This window comes from Lagenorhynchus albirostris, chromosome 6, assembly GCF_949774975.1.
Source record: "Lagenorhynchus albirostris chromosome 6, mLagAlb1.1, whole genome shotgun sequence".
In the NCBI taxonomy this organism is placed as follows: Eukaryota; Metazoa; Chordata; class Mammalia; order Artiodactyla; family Delphinidae; genus Lagenorhynchus; species Lagenorhynchus albirostris.
Window position 1 is genome coordinate 82,023,520 of NC_083100.1, and position 15,918 is coordinate 82,039,437.

Below are 15,918 nucleotides of genomic sequence, written 5' to 3' on the forward strand. Positions count from 1 at the left end.
ATTTATTTTTTTATTTAACTTGGGAATGGAATGGGGATAGCATACATTTTATTTGTACAATATTTAACAATCACTTACCCAAGGTGGGGTTTTATGGGACTTTTTTTTTTCTTTTTTAACTTTTTGTTAAATACTTGCAGAAAAAATAGCAAGTACAATTTGACAGTAGTACAACAACCTGTGCCCAAAACACTGACAAGAAATACAGAGTAAAGCTAAAATAACTGTTTACCAATATTTTGAGAGGTAACAAATAGGATATGGGTTGAGACTGCATTAAAAAATGTACTGCTGGTTGAATATCTGAGGTAAATGATGTTCAATCAAGATGCTACTTGTATCATTTTGCCCATAAATCAGTAAATAATTTTATGCACATTATACCAAATGTTCCTAAAAAGTATTTTAAAAAGGTAAAAAAGAGAAACTGGAAAATATCCGTGGTGAAGCATTTTTTTAAAACAGTTATCACTTTATTCCACTAAACTATCATCTGGCCAGGATTTTTCCCCTACCACCTGCATTTTACTTAAATGTAGCTGTTACCTAGGAGTGAGGAAAGGGGGAAGAACAGATTCTTTTTAGTTTCATGATATATGACTCATTTTTAAGTTATAAACTTTTTTTTTTCCTGATTGTATTTTTGAAACATCACCATGAAGGATAGTGCAAGTTCATGGGACCAACAATTGTGAGGCACAGTCTCTGTTCTGGAATTCACAAGGTACCTGTAATAAACATTCAAACAAGAATCACACATCACATGCTAAAAACTTCCTAGCATCTAAAATACATACAAGAGCTGTGCAGGGCATAAACTTCGAATAAAGCCAAACACTGGTTAATCCATCAGTCCTATGGCAGTTGATCATAAAGCATTCCTTACACGGAGATCTGGGCAAGGTAGAGAGTATAAGTTAGAGCAGCAGTTCTGATGGGTGTCATAAAGGCAAAATACAAGACGAATCATAAGGAGCACCATACACATGAGGAAAAAATTACTGGGGTCTTAGTGTACCCCAAAACAAATCATTTTTCTCTTTTTGATCTTTCTTTTTTTCAGTATCCCTAAGCTCAAAAGTTTTTATTAACTTGCCCACTTACACTGACTGTAAACCAAACATGAAAATGCCCTGCAAAAGAAAGTTTTAACAAGACTAGGTATCAGGACAGGTAGTCACTGGAACATTCTTATTTTACTGCTTATAAAAAGTATTTTTCTGTCAATGTAATTCTCAAAAGGATACAGGTTTTAAAATTGGTTAGCTAGAGTTTTAAGTACAATACCCAGGATTTCTAAAAATTTTTTCTAACATGAAGAGAAAACTTTATTTTGTGAATAAGTGGTCTTATAAAGTTTATCTCTAAGATTCACATAAGCCAAACATTCATCATAATATTCCCTTTTGTTTTCTTTTGATTTGATTTTTTTTTTAACTTTTAAAAACAGGATTGTTCACAACAGGTAGAAATTAGTCTTCAGGAGATTAACAATTTTCATGTATGAACATTCTCATTTTCCCTTCTTAATTAGTTTCCAAGTGGAAGCAAAACCAGACCAAGAAATTGAGAAGCCAAGTACTTTTTGAAATAAAGGTGAACTCAACATTGAAATGGGAATTCTTAGAAATACAACAAAGCCTTGGGTACATTATGTGACCAAGAGCACAAAGTTCTGTATGGTGTGTGGCACACAGACAACAATGCTGTTATTCTTCTTTCCCTCCCTGCTTAAAGGAGTCTTGTTGACCTATGTATTATTTATAAATAATATAATTTATTATTCCCAGAGATTAAGTGCATGTTTTATGTAAAATGTAGTGTACTGTGTGGTTAAATAGCCATTTGAAGATAACACATTCACAGTGAGCTCCTGATAGTGACACGTAAAAAATTCTTTTATAAAATTAATGTATGGATTTTAAAATGACCTGACAAAAGTACATAGCATAATACTGGCTATTTGTTGGTCATCAGTAATCCAGAAATTCAGGAAATTAATGTTTTACTTTGGCCTATAAATTTGAGAAAGAATCCAATTATAGTCTAATGTAATATTGTTTTGAAAAGCACTTTGGCACCTACCTACCGTCAATTCCATTTTCTTATCAAAGATAAGGCATGAACTATCCTAAACTAATATCAGGGTTAGTTGTAAAAGCAATTCGTGGGAGGAGGCTAAGCTATGTTACCTATATCAACATTGGTTACCTCTAAATGTCATTGCATATTTTAAGTTATAAGTTTAACTTGTTATCCCTGATTTGTTTTAAAGCAGTAACATCTGAAATCTGTGCTTAAAAATTTAAATCTCTATCCTAGGATAATTCTTGACATATCACAGACATCAAATATTACTCTGACAAGATGGCACCAAGCAGAAATATAGTGATAAAGTTACAAGTCTCGAAGCAGAGAGTGAGGAATTCTGGGTAATGACACTTCCTGAGGTGATCCTAAAACAGTGATAAAGAATGTCCCACACACTGTTTGGTGAAAAGAAATACACTACAATTTTACATATATAAATAGGAAAAAAAAATCTATTTTAAAAGAATAAAAATGAAGAGCTTTCCAGTGTTACAGCTCACTTTAAAAAATTTAAATCATGCTTTAAATTTTCAAATAGTCCCCAAGCACAGCACACCTAGAAAAATACGTAGGTAAGTATGCAACATTTTGGGAACTGGATATAAGATGAAGCTTTAAAATATGGGAGAAAGGGGAAAGACACCATTTTTTCATTTCAAAAAACAGCACTTTTTTTTCCTTAAATCACAAGCTAGCACAAGAAAAGCTAAAACACTGCTTTACGAATGGCCACTTACTGTTGGCACTAAGCATAGCTTACCTTTTTTCTTAAATAACACAGTGAATTTGTAATACCTTGTTACAAAACGGGTCAATTTATTATTCAAATTTTGTTAGTGTTTTCAATTTTATAATTTAGCAACCGTGGAACTGAGGTATACCTTGTTGAGGGAGGTTAAAGTAATGCTTGGAAGCCTCTTTACTGTACCCCACTTAGATGACTTTGTTTATGTACACAGAACAGCAGCACACTAAACATTCACAAGCTGTGTCATATTGGCATTACAATAGTCATTTATAGAAACACAACAGCAAATGCAATAAAAACAAGTTACCCTTTTTAAAATCTGAAATGAAAAGTTTTTGATTTAAAAAAAAATAGCAGTAGTTCATTTAAGGAATTAGTGTCTTCGGACAGACATTAAGAAATCTGATGTCAGTTTTCAAACACTTGATTAGCCAGGTCCAAAAAGATCCTTGATTTGGAGAGGGCCACATTCTTCATGTACACTTCTTCAAAAGTTTCTTTTTAGAGTTTGCAACTTTTCTCTTAGTCTCATGTCCTTCATGTCTCTGCTACAGGCAATGCCATTAAGTCTCCCAGAGCCACCTTTTGAAACGAGGGTCTTCTTTCTGAGATGTCCAGGAGACATCTTACTCATTTCACACGGAAAATAAACTGTAAGCAGTTTCGTTAGCAGCTCCAGTTCAGAGTCCTGTTTCTCAGTGTGTACACATGGTGCAACCATCATAGACTAGATTCTTTGGGAGGAAAGTCAACATTTGTCACCATCGTGACCACTGTTACAATGTCCTCTGTGGTAATGATATTTGTTAGTCTTTGCATCTGAGTAATTCTTTCACCTACACATCCAGCTGATAACCTGGCTTCTGCATCGTGATCCCAACATTCTTCTATCGTTTCACAGAGCATTGCCATTCCCTAAAAAGGAAAAACACATTCAAACACCACGTCAGTTTTTGTTTTCTGTTAGGAAACAGACTAAAACTCTCACAAAAAAATTGCTATTTTTGTGGGTCGAAGAAAGTTTCAAGATTAGCCAAGTTTGATATTTGTCAGCATTCACTTTTGAGTATCTATTATATGCAGACACATGGAGAAAAGCACTGAGAGAAATCAATGTTTTTTTCTGAGCATTGGGACTATCACAGCAGGCGATTTTTTTTTTCGAGTATAATTGCTTTACAATGTCATGTTAGTTTCTGCTGCACAGTGAAGTGAATCAGCCAATATGTATACATATATCCCCTCCCTCTTGGACCTCCCTCCCCCTGACCCAATCCTACCCATCTAGGTCTTCACAGAGCACCCTTTCTTTAATTCCAGAAATCCCTGACCATTGTTCATAAACCAGGTAATTTAAATGCTAACCTCTGAATTGTATTCAAAACCGAGGCTTTAAGAAGTTTACCAATCTTTATTGTTTTCTTAATATCAGCATTTCTACCTTGCAGTTAAAGTAGGAAAAAAGGTTCAAAAGCCAACCTTAAGGATTTTCTACCTGGCTTTATCCATGTTTCTAGTTATATCTAGACCAAAATAACCAGGGCAGTTTTCTTCCACCCTTCACCTACCTAGTCTCTTAAGTTCTTAAGAACTTGAAAATCATCCAGTCCCAAATCAAAATGCAAAAACTGTCATGGAGAGGAGAAAACTGGGCGCTTCACTTTCTTAAATGACCTGGGAAGGTGGTGATCAGCAAGCCTACCCGACTATCCGCAGGCTCAGAGCCAAGTACTCCTCCCCCTGGGAAGATCTCCAAACGGGGGGCACACTCATCTGCACAAGAAAGACCACAGAGCTGAGTGCCCCAAGGCTCTGACCTCACCATCTTCCTCACCAGTGAACATAGCCTTAATTCTGTTGTTTCTAGAACTCTAGTTCAGAATATCCTGTATGAAGACCACCACCTCAGAAAAAAAGAGAAATGTGCAGAGATATCAATCATTCCTCTGAAAAACATTTTTTATTGGAAATTCAAGTGCAAAGCTAACTATATAACTTACAGCATGTTTCTGCCAATAATCTCTTAGAACAGGCCTCTTTTTTTTATGCACAACAACTTCCTGCATGTCTTCAAGAGAGGGATGCTGGCCAATTTCCTCCTCAAATGGCAACATGTATTCATCTACAGGTCCTGAAATGTAAAAAAAAGGGGAAAAATCATTGTAATTCAAATCTTCCTAACTTCCAAACTGGAACAAGCTTTCTAAAACACACTCTGAATCACCTTTTCCCAACTGTCATATGCTATAGTGACGGGAGAGAAACAAACCCTCAACTGTACTTATACCGCAGTGTGACGCAAACTTTAGAGGAAATCAGAAAGTCTGTAATTTGGCATGTAACTCTGCTAAGGACTGTGAAAGGAGCTTTATTACCTGTTGTATAAGGAATGCCTATCTCTGTTTGTATATAGCACATAGGGAACCATGGATCTCTGCATATTAAGGACATAATAGCTCTTTAAGGTACCCACTCTTGCAATTCAGATCAGACTGTAAATAGTAGTGCTTTCATCTCTGAAGATTTTGGGTTCGGTCTGCTATAACCATTTTTATTCTGACATGCCCAAACCCCCTACACATTCCACGTGAGGAATTACGTACCCCAGAATCACACCTCTTCTCTGCCCTCACAGGAGCTGCCAGATATTGTTTTTTAAAAATCACAAATGTACTCTACAAAAAGGGTCCCCAACGAATCAGAATGTGCCTTCACAGACAAGCAAGATTTATTCTACATGTTCCTTTTTTTCTTAGGCCTACGCAAATATGGAAATTCAGTTAGGAGTTTGTAATAACTAATAACTGATGAGCACTTATGCTAACCAGGAACTTTATATTATTTACTTCCATTTTATCTTCACAGAGTGAAGGTGGCATTACCCTATTTTACAGATAAAAAGCTCAAGAAAAAGTTCCATCATCTGCACAAGGGCATACAGCTGTTAAGTGATAGAGTTGGAATTTGAATCCACCTCAGTGACTCTAAAGTCTGTGCTTTCAATCACTAAACTGTCTCCCGTTGACAGAAATTGGTCGCTAATGAGCAATTTCAGTGACCAGATGTGTCTGTATATAGACATAAACCTTGTATAAGTTCTCAAAACACACCAAATACTCCTGCATAGAATATAAGTTATAAACAGCTGATCAAGAAGGAGGCTATCTAACTCAACCCTGTCTAAATATAAGAATCCTTGATGGCTGGATAGTCAGTCTCTGCTGAAGCATTTCCAATCACTTAGAGTACTGACATTCTAAGGTGTCTATTTAACCCTTGCTACTCAAAGTGTGGTCCACAGGTCCAGCACTGGCACTGATGGGGTAGCTTTTGTAAGAAATGTAAATATCAGGCCCCACCTCAGACCTACCGAGTCAAAATCTGAATTTTAACAAGATTCCCAGGAGTTTGGTTTGCACGTTAAAGTTTGAGAATCACTGAACTGAACCATCAACAATTAGCCATCTAAAAAATTGAAAAGCACTTACGTTAGCAGTGTTCATACTGTCCCCTCTGCTTCAATTTCTGACTTGAATCAGAAATGCCTGACTCTGAAATTGAGTATTTCATAGCACATGCAAGGCATTTAAGAAATGTAAGCATCTATCCTTATCCTATTCTTTTTCCATAAAAACTTCCCTGATAACCTCTCCTCCCCACCAACAAAGCAAGTCCTCACACCTCTAAGCTCCCATAACACTCCCTTAACATTTCTCAGGTATTAACATTCATCCAAAAACATTTGCCTATGTAGACAATTCATACTTACCTTACTCTGGAGTTAATTGTCCAGGATACATTTTATCACCTTAACTAAACTGTATATTACTTGTGTATCCCCTATAACACTACATCCAACTGGCTTGCTTTGGAGAGTTCATGTTAATGAAATTCTGAAGAAATATATTTTCCTGTAACATCTGCCATCTAACCTACTTGTGCCTCCATAAATGCACGCAATAAATGCATTTTTTCTTCCACTTTGAGCCAAAACACACTGAACAGCTTACTCTTCTTCCTATAGACTTCTAAGCTAAAATTATATCCAAATTGCTTCAACCTTTCTTAGGTTCTGGATCCATTCCCACGCCAATTTTGGAAGAATGAATGGCTGTCCATTCCTGAGCACTTTCCACTAAATTCCCTTTAAAAGCAGAGTATCCCAAATCAAGTTTCATATACCAGAGGTAGTCTGTCCTACACTGAGAAACTATTACAGTACTCAGAAAATATTCTTATAAACATAGGTTAAGATGGTTATAACTTTTATAAATTAAAGTTTTAAAAGATCAAACTAATTTACTTGGTTTGGGAGTTTAATAGGAAATTTGCCTTATATTCTCATATCCAAAAAAGTAGTATAATTGGAGAGGGTAGAGACCTTCTGAGGAGCACTAAAGACAGAATACCTACAACGCTATAATTCTGTCACACTAGGAACATAATATGCAGGTTTATAATGAGTCAATCAATGTAAATATTTTTAGGACTTGAAAAGGACTTCAAGAACAAGGACTAGGAATCCCTTAGAACCAAGGTGATGTGCTAGGGAATGTAACTTATGTTCACAATAATGTCTACATCAGATCAGACTTAACAAAGCTTTAAGGAGGCAGAATCTAACTTGTGCTGTAACACACACTCAGTTCTGGGTCATGGAGGATAGAATGGTAATTCAATCCATCACAGGAGGGCTGAAGAGCCAGCCTGAGTATCCTGGGAGGCAAAATCCCCCGACTCTGTGCACCTCCTCTCACCCAAGAGTTGACTTTAACTCTTAGGTGTCTCAGGACCCTCGTGATCTTACCAAAGTAGCAGCCCTCTCCCTGAATCTGGATCAGAGTTTCAAATCTTGATTTCACCACTTATCACTCTGCAACTAAAACAGACAAGCTATTTAATTTCTATTTAAAATTTGAGCATCAAATTCCTCACAACTGAGGTGATAATTACCTCCAAAGTTGTTTTAGGAAATAAGCTGAAGGTATGTAAAGTGCCCAGCAAAACATCTGGCAATGGTAATGGATCAATACGTATCAGTACCTTTCCTCTCCTGCCCTCCCCATCCCCTGCCTCCTGAGTTTTCTTTATGCTACCACCTCTTGGAGTCTATTTTTAAAAAACTGTACTTTAAAATATTACCTTTGAGAGTAATCAACCCTTTTCATACACGTGTAGTAGGTACAGGTATACATATATATGTATATGTCTTTTAAAAAAATATATGTTCCCTTACCATCTGCAGCAGTACAGCGAGAAGCCAGTTCCCACAGGACTAATCCCATGGCGTACATATCTATCCTCAAAAATGCATCCCTTTGGAAGTTTATAGCACCCTCTAATACCTCTGGAGCCATATACCTTCGGGTACCAACCTGAAAAAGATGTTGAAAGCAAGCAGCACTTACTAACTTTGTGAACTAACATTTTATGATTTTGTAAAGAGAATCAAAACCAAGTGTGCTCTAGTATTAGGTAAGATAACTAAATTATGACTACCAGAATTTTATTCCATTTCAAGTAATACAACAGCCAAGACCCTGGAAACAGTGGATGCAACCATCAGTAGGGACTGCTTAAATAAGTAAGAGTACTATGCAGCTCTTAAAAAGAACATGAGGTAAATCTATAAGGACAAATATGGAAAGATTTCCAAAAATACTGTAAGATGAAAACACCAAAGAACAAAGCAGTATATATACTAAGATCCCTTCTGGATACACTTAACAGATATATCAACAGACATTATGCTGGTCTAGGCTTCGACTTTTTCCCCCTTCTGGAAGTAATCACAAGAAACTGAACAATGGTTATTTGTGGAGAGAGGATGGAACAGAGAAAAAAGGCTGTATACTTTTTAACTGTACATTGTTTGAAATGTATCTTTTTTAAAAAAATACTCCTTTTGAGAGTTTCTCTTTCTCTGTACGAAAAAAAAAACCCTAATAAACATAAAATGAATTAGCCAAGTACAGGATGGATAAACTTTTTAAAGTTCTGTTTCCACAAAATCTATGTATTTGTTTCTTCATGAATTCTGTCTTAAATTCTTTATTGATATCTGTCCCTAACAATCTGGTATTTCTTAGTAATGTAACTATGGTTACTAAGCTAGCACAGCTAACTTTGGTTGGTGCTTGACAAGATTCATATATGAACACTTAATTTCTGTGAGATAGGTGGTTAGATTAATCCACTTGAGTTTAATAGGTCTAGGGACCGGCCCAGATACTGGTATTTCCAAAAGCTCCATAAGTTAAGTGACTATGATCTATAGACTAGAAGTTGGGCAATTATCTGCAAATATACATATAAAGAGATGTTTAAGAAGAAACAAGGATAGATCACTAAGACACTGAAGTTCAAAAACCCGAAGTTTTTAATTCATTTAATAAGGAGAACACTTTAAAGAAAGGGTAAAAAGGTAGCTTTGCCTTTTTTGCTACTTTAAATAACTATTTTAATTGTACTGTAAGTAAGCTTTTCCCCAAAATCTACTTTTCTCCTGAAGATAAATGTTATGCCTTCCAAAGTACTTCTTTTCTTATGAAATGATGACATCTTCCTTTTTAGTATAAAATGTCCTCTCTTTTATAAATTGATGATGATATTAGAGAAAAATGTTATTTTTTTCCCAGTGTTCTTTGCAATATATAAAATATGCAATAACAAGCATTTTGAAACTTTCTGGTCCATGAAATCTAAAGGCAAGGAATCAGTGATGTATTATTCATTATTATATATATATATGTAATTATTATGTATTATTAGTTATTTTTACCCTCATCATGTAAGCCAATCATGAGGGCATTAAAAGATATGAATGAAGGGAGATTAGTTCGGTGCTTTGCGATGACCTAGAGGGGTGGGACAGGGAGGATGGGAGGGAGGCTCAAGAGGTAGTGGGTATGAGGACATGCATATGCATATGGCTGATTCGCTTTGTTGTGCAACAGTGTGACACTAACACAGTATTGTGAAGCAATTATACTCCAATAAAGATCTATTAAAAAAAACTTGAAAAAAAAGATATGAATGAATCCCCAAATTCTTTTCTTAAAAAGGGGGGAGGTTTATAAGGTACCAAAGGATTAAACTCTTCCCAAAATTTAGTCTTAAGGTAATCAGACAATCAGCTCAGAAGCCTGGTCCTAGGCTTCCTGCACAATCTCCCATCTCAGTACATTCTCCGCAAAACTGCCTTCCTTCCCAAATACATATGTTGTCAACTTTTCTAGAACTATGACTGCTGACTAAATCCTTAAATCATTAGTCAATGTTGTCAAAATTTGTTGTGCTATGTTCTTGGAGGTCAGTAGGACACACTGGGCAAAAAGAAAGCTGAGAATCAGATGATCAAATAATTTGCCTGATTTGAAAGATGAAGTAATGATTGTGCAAAATCATTTGGCTTTGTAAGGAAATATCACCTTTCAGGTCAAACTAGTTTGAAAACACCTTTCCTAGAGCCTCAGTTTCTGAGAATAAAATGTATGGATAATGTTCTTTTCCTCTTTGGCTTCCTTAAAGGCTCCCATTGCTGAAGTCTCTGTGCAGACCTTGGTTAGTAAAATTAAACTCCTTGCTCAGGGCCTTAGAAGTCCTCTGAACTCTGGAGAGAATTCAGAGAAAAGCTATAAAGTTGATTAAAGAGTTAAAGAAGCAATAGAGACCAAGAAGCAAGAAACTATCATTGCTGTCTGGAAAAACAGGCACTAGATCTTAGTACATTATAACATGAATAGTGACTGATTATTCTTCCATTCCTCTTAAGATAGTGAAAGAATTAACAAGTTAAAACTAGTGAGTTAATACTAAGAACTCCCTAGAAGAATGAGGCTTATTAAAATGTGTTGGATTCTTCTTTGATTAGTTTTAAAAATAGAATCCTATGACATCTAAATTGTTTTATGAATTGCTTGATCTAAACCACCTGAGGTCCTAACAGTCCTTCATCACCATATGAAAATATCTTCCTCAGCAAATTTAACATATTACTCTTAAGAGAGTCTTTTTTTTTTTTTTTTTTTTTTTCCTGCAGTACGCGGGCCTCTCTCACTGTTGTGGCCTCTCCCATTGTGGAGCACAGGCTCCGGCCGCGCAGGCTCAGTGGCCATGGCTCACGGGCCCAGCCGCTCCGCGGCATGTGGGATCTTCCCGGACCGGGGCACGAACCCGTGTCCCCTGCATCGGCAGGCAGACTCTCAACCACTGTGCCACCAGGGAAGCCCGAGAGTATTTTTATAATAGATACCAATTTAAGAACCAGCACAATAATTTTAGACCAACTGATCCCAGATGCCATCTAAGAAAATATGGGACAAGATTATTTTTTCTTACAGTTTACAGTTATCCTTACCTGTCCATGGGTATCACCTGCAGACTTGCCAGCCTCAAACTTTAACGCCAACCCAAAGTCAGCAATGCAAGCTGTCAGATTGTTTTTCAACAGCACATTTTTACTTTTGATGTCCCTTGCAAATAGAAAGATAAAGTATTCAAATTCAGTTTAAACAAGTTATCTTTTAAATTTTTTGACTGTAAGTAGGAAGAGAGACTATGTATGCTTTTAAAAAAAATAGTTATTTCAAAGTATGAAATACAGAAAAGGGCAGAGGGACAAAATAAAGTCTCCAGATAGCCTGAAGCACAAGGGTACAGTGACCTAGTCGTATCCATTACATGGACAATAAGAAGGAATTCTCTCCATAAAGCAGTTTTATAAAGAGCTGCCATTCCAAAAGTACTGTCCAGCCTACATGTTATCTATGTCACTCCTAACTACCAATCATAAAATTGTTGTTGTTTTAAGATAATAAGCATATTTCAGAGTTTATAGTTAGAAACTCTCATTGACACTGAAATTTAAAAACCACAATGAAAGAATTTTCAGTTAAAGCTGAATTGGATGACACACAGGCCTACATTTTAAAACGGTCCCTTATTTTAATGGTTCTTATTACATTCACCAACTTGGCTGTACAAAAGCATCTCTACGAATGTATAAGAGAAATTTTTCACCATAAACATACACTGCTCCAGCTGGATCCTGGTGTTCCAAAAAGAGTAACCATTTTAAGGCAATCAGATGTCTTCCTCTACACATTAGCCTCAACTAGCTCATCCTAGGGCTTACTATACCCCAGTAAACACACCGGTACCATGAGCAATGGTAAATTTATGTGTGCAGACACAAAGTGTGAGACAAAGGACGCATAGATAGACAACCACAAATGCTACAAAAATCAGTTTTAGACTCAAACGATTTTTAGGGACCCTACTTATAATAACCTTTGGGGGTTCCAAAGGATTAGTTCCCTATAGGACTAGGTGAGGTGAGCAAAAATCCAGGAGGACAGGGTTAGACTATGTAGGAAGGTGAGAAGGGAAGCTATTTCTGAGGTAGAAGTCATTTAAGGTTTTCAAAATCAGAATCTACATTAGAATTGGAATAAAAGTAATGCCTCCCAGCAACCTAAGACACCACCTGATGGCACTCAACTAAGTATTTGTTAAATGAATCAGGTAATTTAAAACATCCATCTTTAAACTGAATATAAGATGACAGATTGACCCCATGTTCAAGGAAGTTAAATACACAATGGCAAACTGAATCCCATGTTTAAGGGAACTAACGGTTTCCCTTTTAAGGATATGACAATTGTTGGGTCCAAGTACTATTTCTTCACTGAAAAAGAAAATTTAGTAAACCCAATTATTCAAATAATACCTCCTTCCACCTCAACTTAGGTAATGATCACATGGTCATTCAAAACACAAGCAAAAAAGATACTCAAAATCTCTCCTTAATTACATCCCCTTATACCTATTTATAATCATCTTTGAAGTAAATCATGTTTTGAGGTAAAACAGATTTCTCCTTTGAGACAAAGAAAATACACTTTTTCTTAACTATGTTTTCGGAAATGAGACAAATTGAAACATAAGTCAATAATTAACCTTTGACAATGATGTTAATATATACATTATCCAAAATACTTCCTGGCCAATCTCAAAGCTAATTTGAAAAACAAGTGAAAATCAATGCTTCCTATAGCATGATTAGGTAACTAGGGGAAAAATAAATTTTGCCCAGGGGAATTGAAAGTTTAAATAATAAATACTGAATTATTGGGTAAAATAATATAAATTTAGCTCTACCTGTGAGATATGGCGGGTTTGTGGCCATCTTTTAGGCCAGGTATATCCTCATGTAAATATGCCAATCCTCTAGCCATGGTTTCTGCAATATGACACAATTCATTCCAAGAGACCACATTAGCCTTAAGAAAGTCTGATAGTGAACCCTAAAGGAAGGGGGAAAAAAAACAACTTATGTTCTTGACAAAAGCCGTATGTATATGGAGACTTTCCTTTTTACTTTTAAGAGGTCATGGAAGGCAACATAGTTTTCCTTTCAGTGAATAATACCCAAAACGCAATCTTTCTGGAAGGGTTCAAGTTTCACATTAATAAACATTTGAAAGGAATACCACTAATCTTTAAAGGTTTGCTACAAGCACAGTTGGTCAATTTCCCATTGAGAAGGCAAAATTAACAAAAAAAAAAAAAGGTTATTGAAAATCTAAAGTTCTAGAAAATATTTTAAAAGTTAAAATATGTTGACTATAGAGATGTTATAAATAGGACTAGGAGAACAAAAATTAAAACATACGAACAACAACTAACCTAAAGAATCTTCCTCTAGAGATTACTGCCAACCTTTTAGTCAAGAATTAAGGGAATTAAAACAGCCACTTTTTTCTGACAGTGATGAAACTGATTGCCAAGAAGATCACAATTTCCTACTCCATTAATGTATACTTTCATACTAACTCTGAAAGCAGAAAAATTGAGGAAAAATAGCAAGTGTGTTTTGGTGGTAATTACCCTACAAATCAGTGACTGATCAAAGATCAGATAAATTTCCTGACCCTAGTTTTGTCACTAAGTGACATCAATTAAAGAATTTTAAGAAACAAAATTCAAGCTGAAAAAATGTCTCATGTAATAAAAGTGGACAGTAAATGGTAAATGAAAATTCCTAAGCATTGGCTATACTAAAATAATTATTTGTAAGAGAAGTATAATTGCAGCACAAGAAATCAGGGACAAAAGACTGGTATTATATAAGTAGAGGGTTAGGTGAAAAAGTTGTCATCTTTGTTCTTCTATTAAATAAATCATTTTTAAAGCAGGTTTTTATTTATAAATATTAACCAACTATAATAACACACTGTTCCCAGAAAAATAAGTGAGGGCTTTGTAGCCAACTTTAGGAAGTAAGCCAACCCTGACTTCACTGAGTTAAAATGGAAAGTAGTTTTACCTTTTCATGAAATGCTGTGATTAGCCAAAGATCCACATCAACACTGGTACCTCGTTTTTCTGCACCAATGAACTGTAGTATGTTCTCATGCTTCATTCCAGGCAAACTATAGACTTCATATTCATTCTGCCATGACTGTTTGTCCTAGAGTTAAAAAGAATAGTAAGAATGCAAAGAACACAGGCAAATAAACCGTATCTAAGAGATTACTCAAGTAGGTTCTAAGGCAATTTTTTTTAAAGGCTAAGTATTAAGAGATTCTTTGGTTTTGTTTTGTCCTGTTTTTTAATAAAAGAAAACTTTGACAACAGGTAACAGTTACATACCAAATGCCTGCCCTGCCCCATTCCTTCAAACATACTTTTTTGTGTTTGTAATTTGTAAACATAGAAGTTGATCAGAAATACTGCACTTCTGAATCCTAACAATGGCAACACATTCCACATACAAGTTAGTACTACAGTGTAATTTTATCACGGTGTGAAGTTACCTGTGTTACTATTAAGAATAATCTCTCTGAGAGATGAAATTCAGGGAGAATGACTTCATCTAAATAGAAAACAAATTTTTTTCAAACACTAACAGCATGTCAAACCTTCTTAACAAAATGTTTAGAATACCCTGCAGAGTCAATAAGAGAGCAATGGGGTATAAATATGCAATACAATAATTTGAAACACCACAGATTCACTTGTGCCTGCAAGTGATCCATACCTCTTACATGTCTACTTATAAAGGATTAGTTTCTTTTCACAATGGGAGAATAACGAAAGTGGGAGGCACCACAGCATAACGGTTAGGAACCCTCTGGATCCAAGCTATCTAAGAACCTTTGGCATGTTACATAATCATTCAGCTTCCTGATCAGCAAAACAAGGACTGTAGTGGGTGCCCCATAGGGTCGTTGTATTATACATATATTGTGTGTTATATTATATGTATGGGTAATAATACATATTAGTGAGTACTCACATATGTAAAGTACCTCTATCTGACACAATAGAACCATTCAGTAAAATGTTAGCTACTGTTCTTGTTGTTACTCTGACGTTAATAGCATCCAAATGCGCTTCTCTAATTTTTAAGCTTCCTCACATGAAATAAGAACCCTGATCTTCTTTGTGAACCTTGGCCCAAAAGACTTTTCTTTTCAGAACTAAACTACAGTTAACAGTAATAAAAAAAAAAAAAGTAATAAACTTCTTCACAGACTCTAAGGAACAGACTTTCAAGGAGGTAAGAGGGCAAAAATCTAGGTATATTAAGACAAAGAAATTGAATAATTTTGGTATAAGGAAGATCTACTATACAGGTGCAGGGGTGAAGCCTGCATCAAAAAACCCAGCCAGGATCGCAATACCATGCACAGCATTAGCCACAGGTGTGTATAAGCAGAAAACAGGAACAAAGGAATTATCATAGATCTATACCACCAATGGAGCAAAACTAAAGAATATCTCAGAGGTGCATGAGACCAGGGTTTTATAAGGTTGGCCCCCTTTAATAGAAAAACAAGTCAACAGTAAACCAATTATTTGGAGTCTTGACTCAATGCCTCTGAAAATTCACCAAACAAAATCTGAAATGATTACACCAATACTCAAAGTAGAACAAAAATGAATCAGCCTGGTAATATATCTCCAAACAGCGATTCTAAAACAAAGCACACTACTCTTTCAATATTCAGTTTGCTTTTTCTGATAATGTCAATGGGACATTAAAAGTTAACCACTCAGGGCTCCCCTGGTGG

At 35.7% G+C, this 15,918-nt stretch overlaps 1 protein-coding gene across 4 annotated transcripts in view; it reads right to left on the minus strand.

The window, feature by feature from the left end:
- The window catches only part of ACVR2A (activin A receptor type 2A), an 86,007-nt gene continuing 70,089 nt past the window's right edge, over nt 1–15,918 (minus strand). For all 4 annotated transcript variants that reach the window (XM_060152946.1, XM_060152944.1, XM_060152943.1 and 1 more), the window contains 6 exons: nt 14,169–14,312; nt 13,001–13,146; nt 11,199–11,313; nt 8,076–8,214; nt 4,840–4,970; nt 1–3,754 (listed from right to left, as the gene is read on the minus strand). In XM_060152946.1, the coding sequence (XP_060008929.1) occupies nt 3,560–3,754; nt 4,840–4,970; nt 8,076–8,214; nt 11,199–11,313; nt 13,001–13,146; nt 14,169–14,312 (870 nt within the window). In that variant the 3' untranslated portion in view covers nt 1–3,559. The remainder of the gene's footprint in view (nt 3,755–4,839; nt 4,971–8,075; nt 8,215–11,198; nt 11,314–13,000; nt 13,147–14,168; nt 14,313–15,918) is intronic.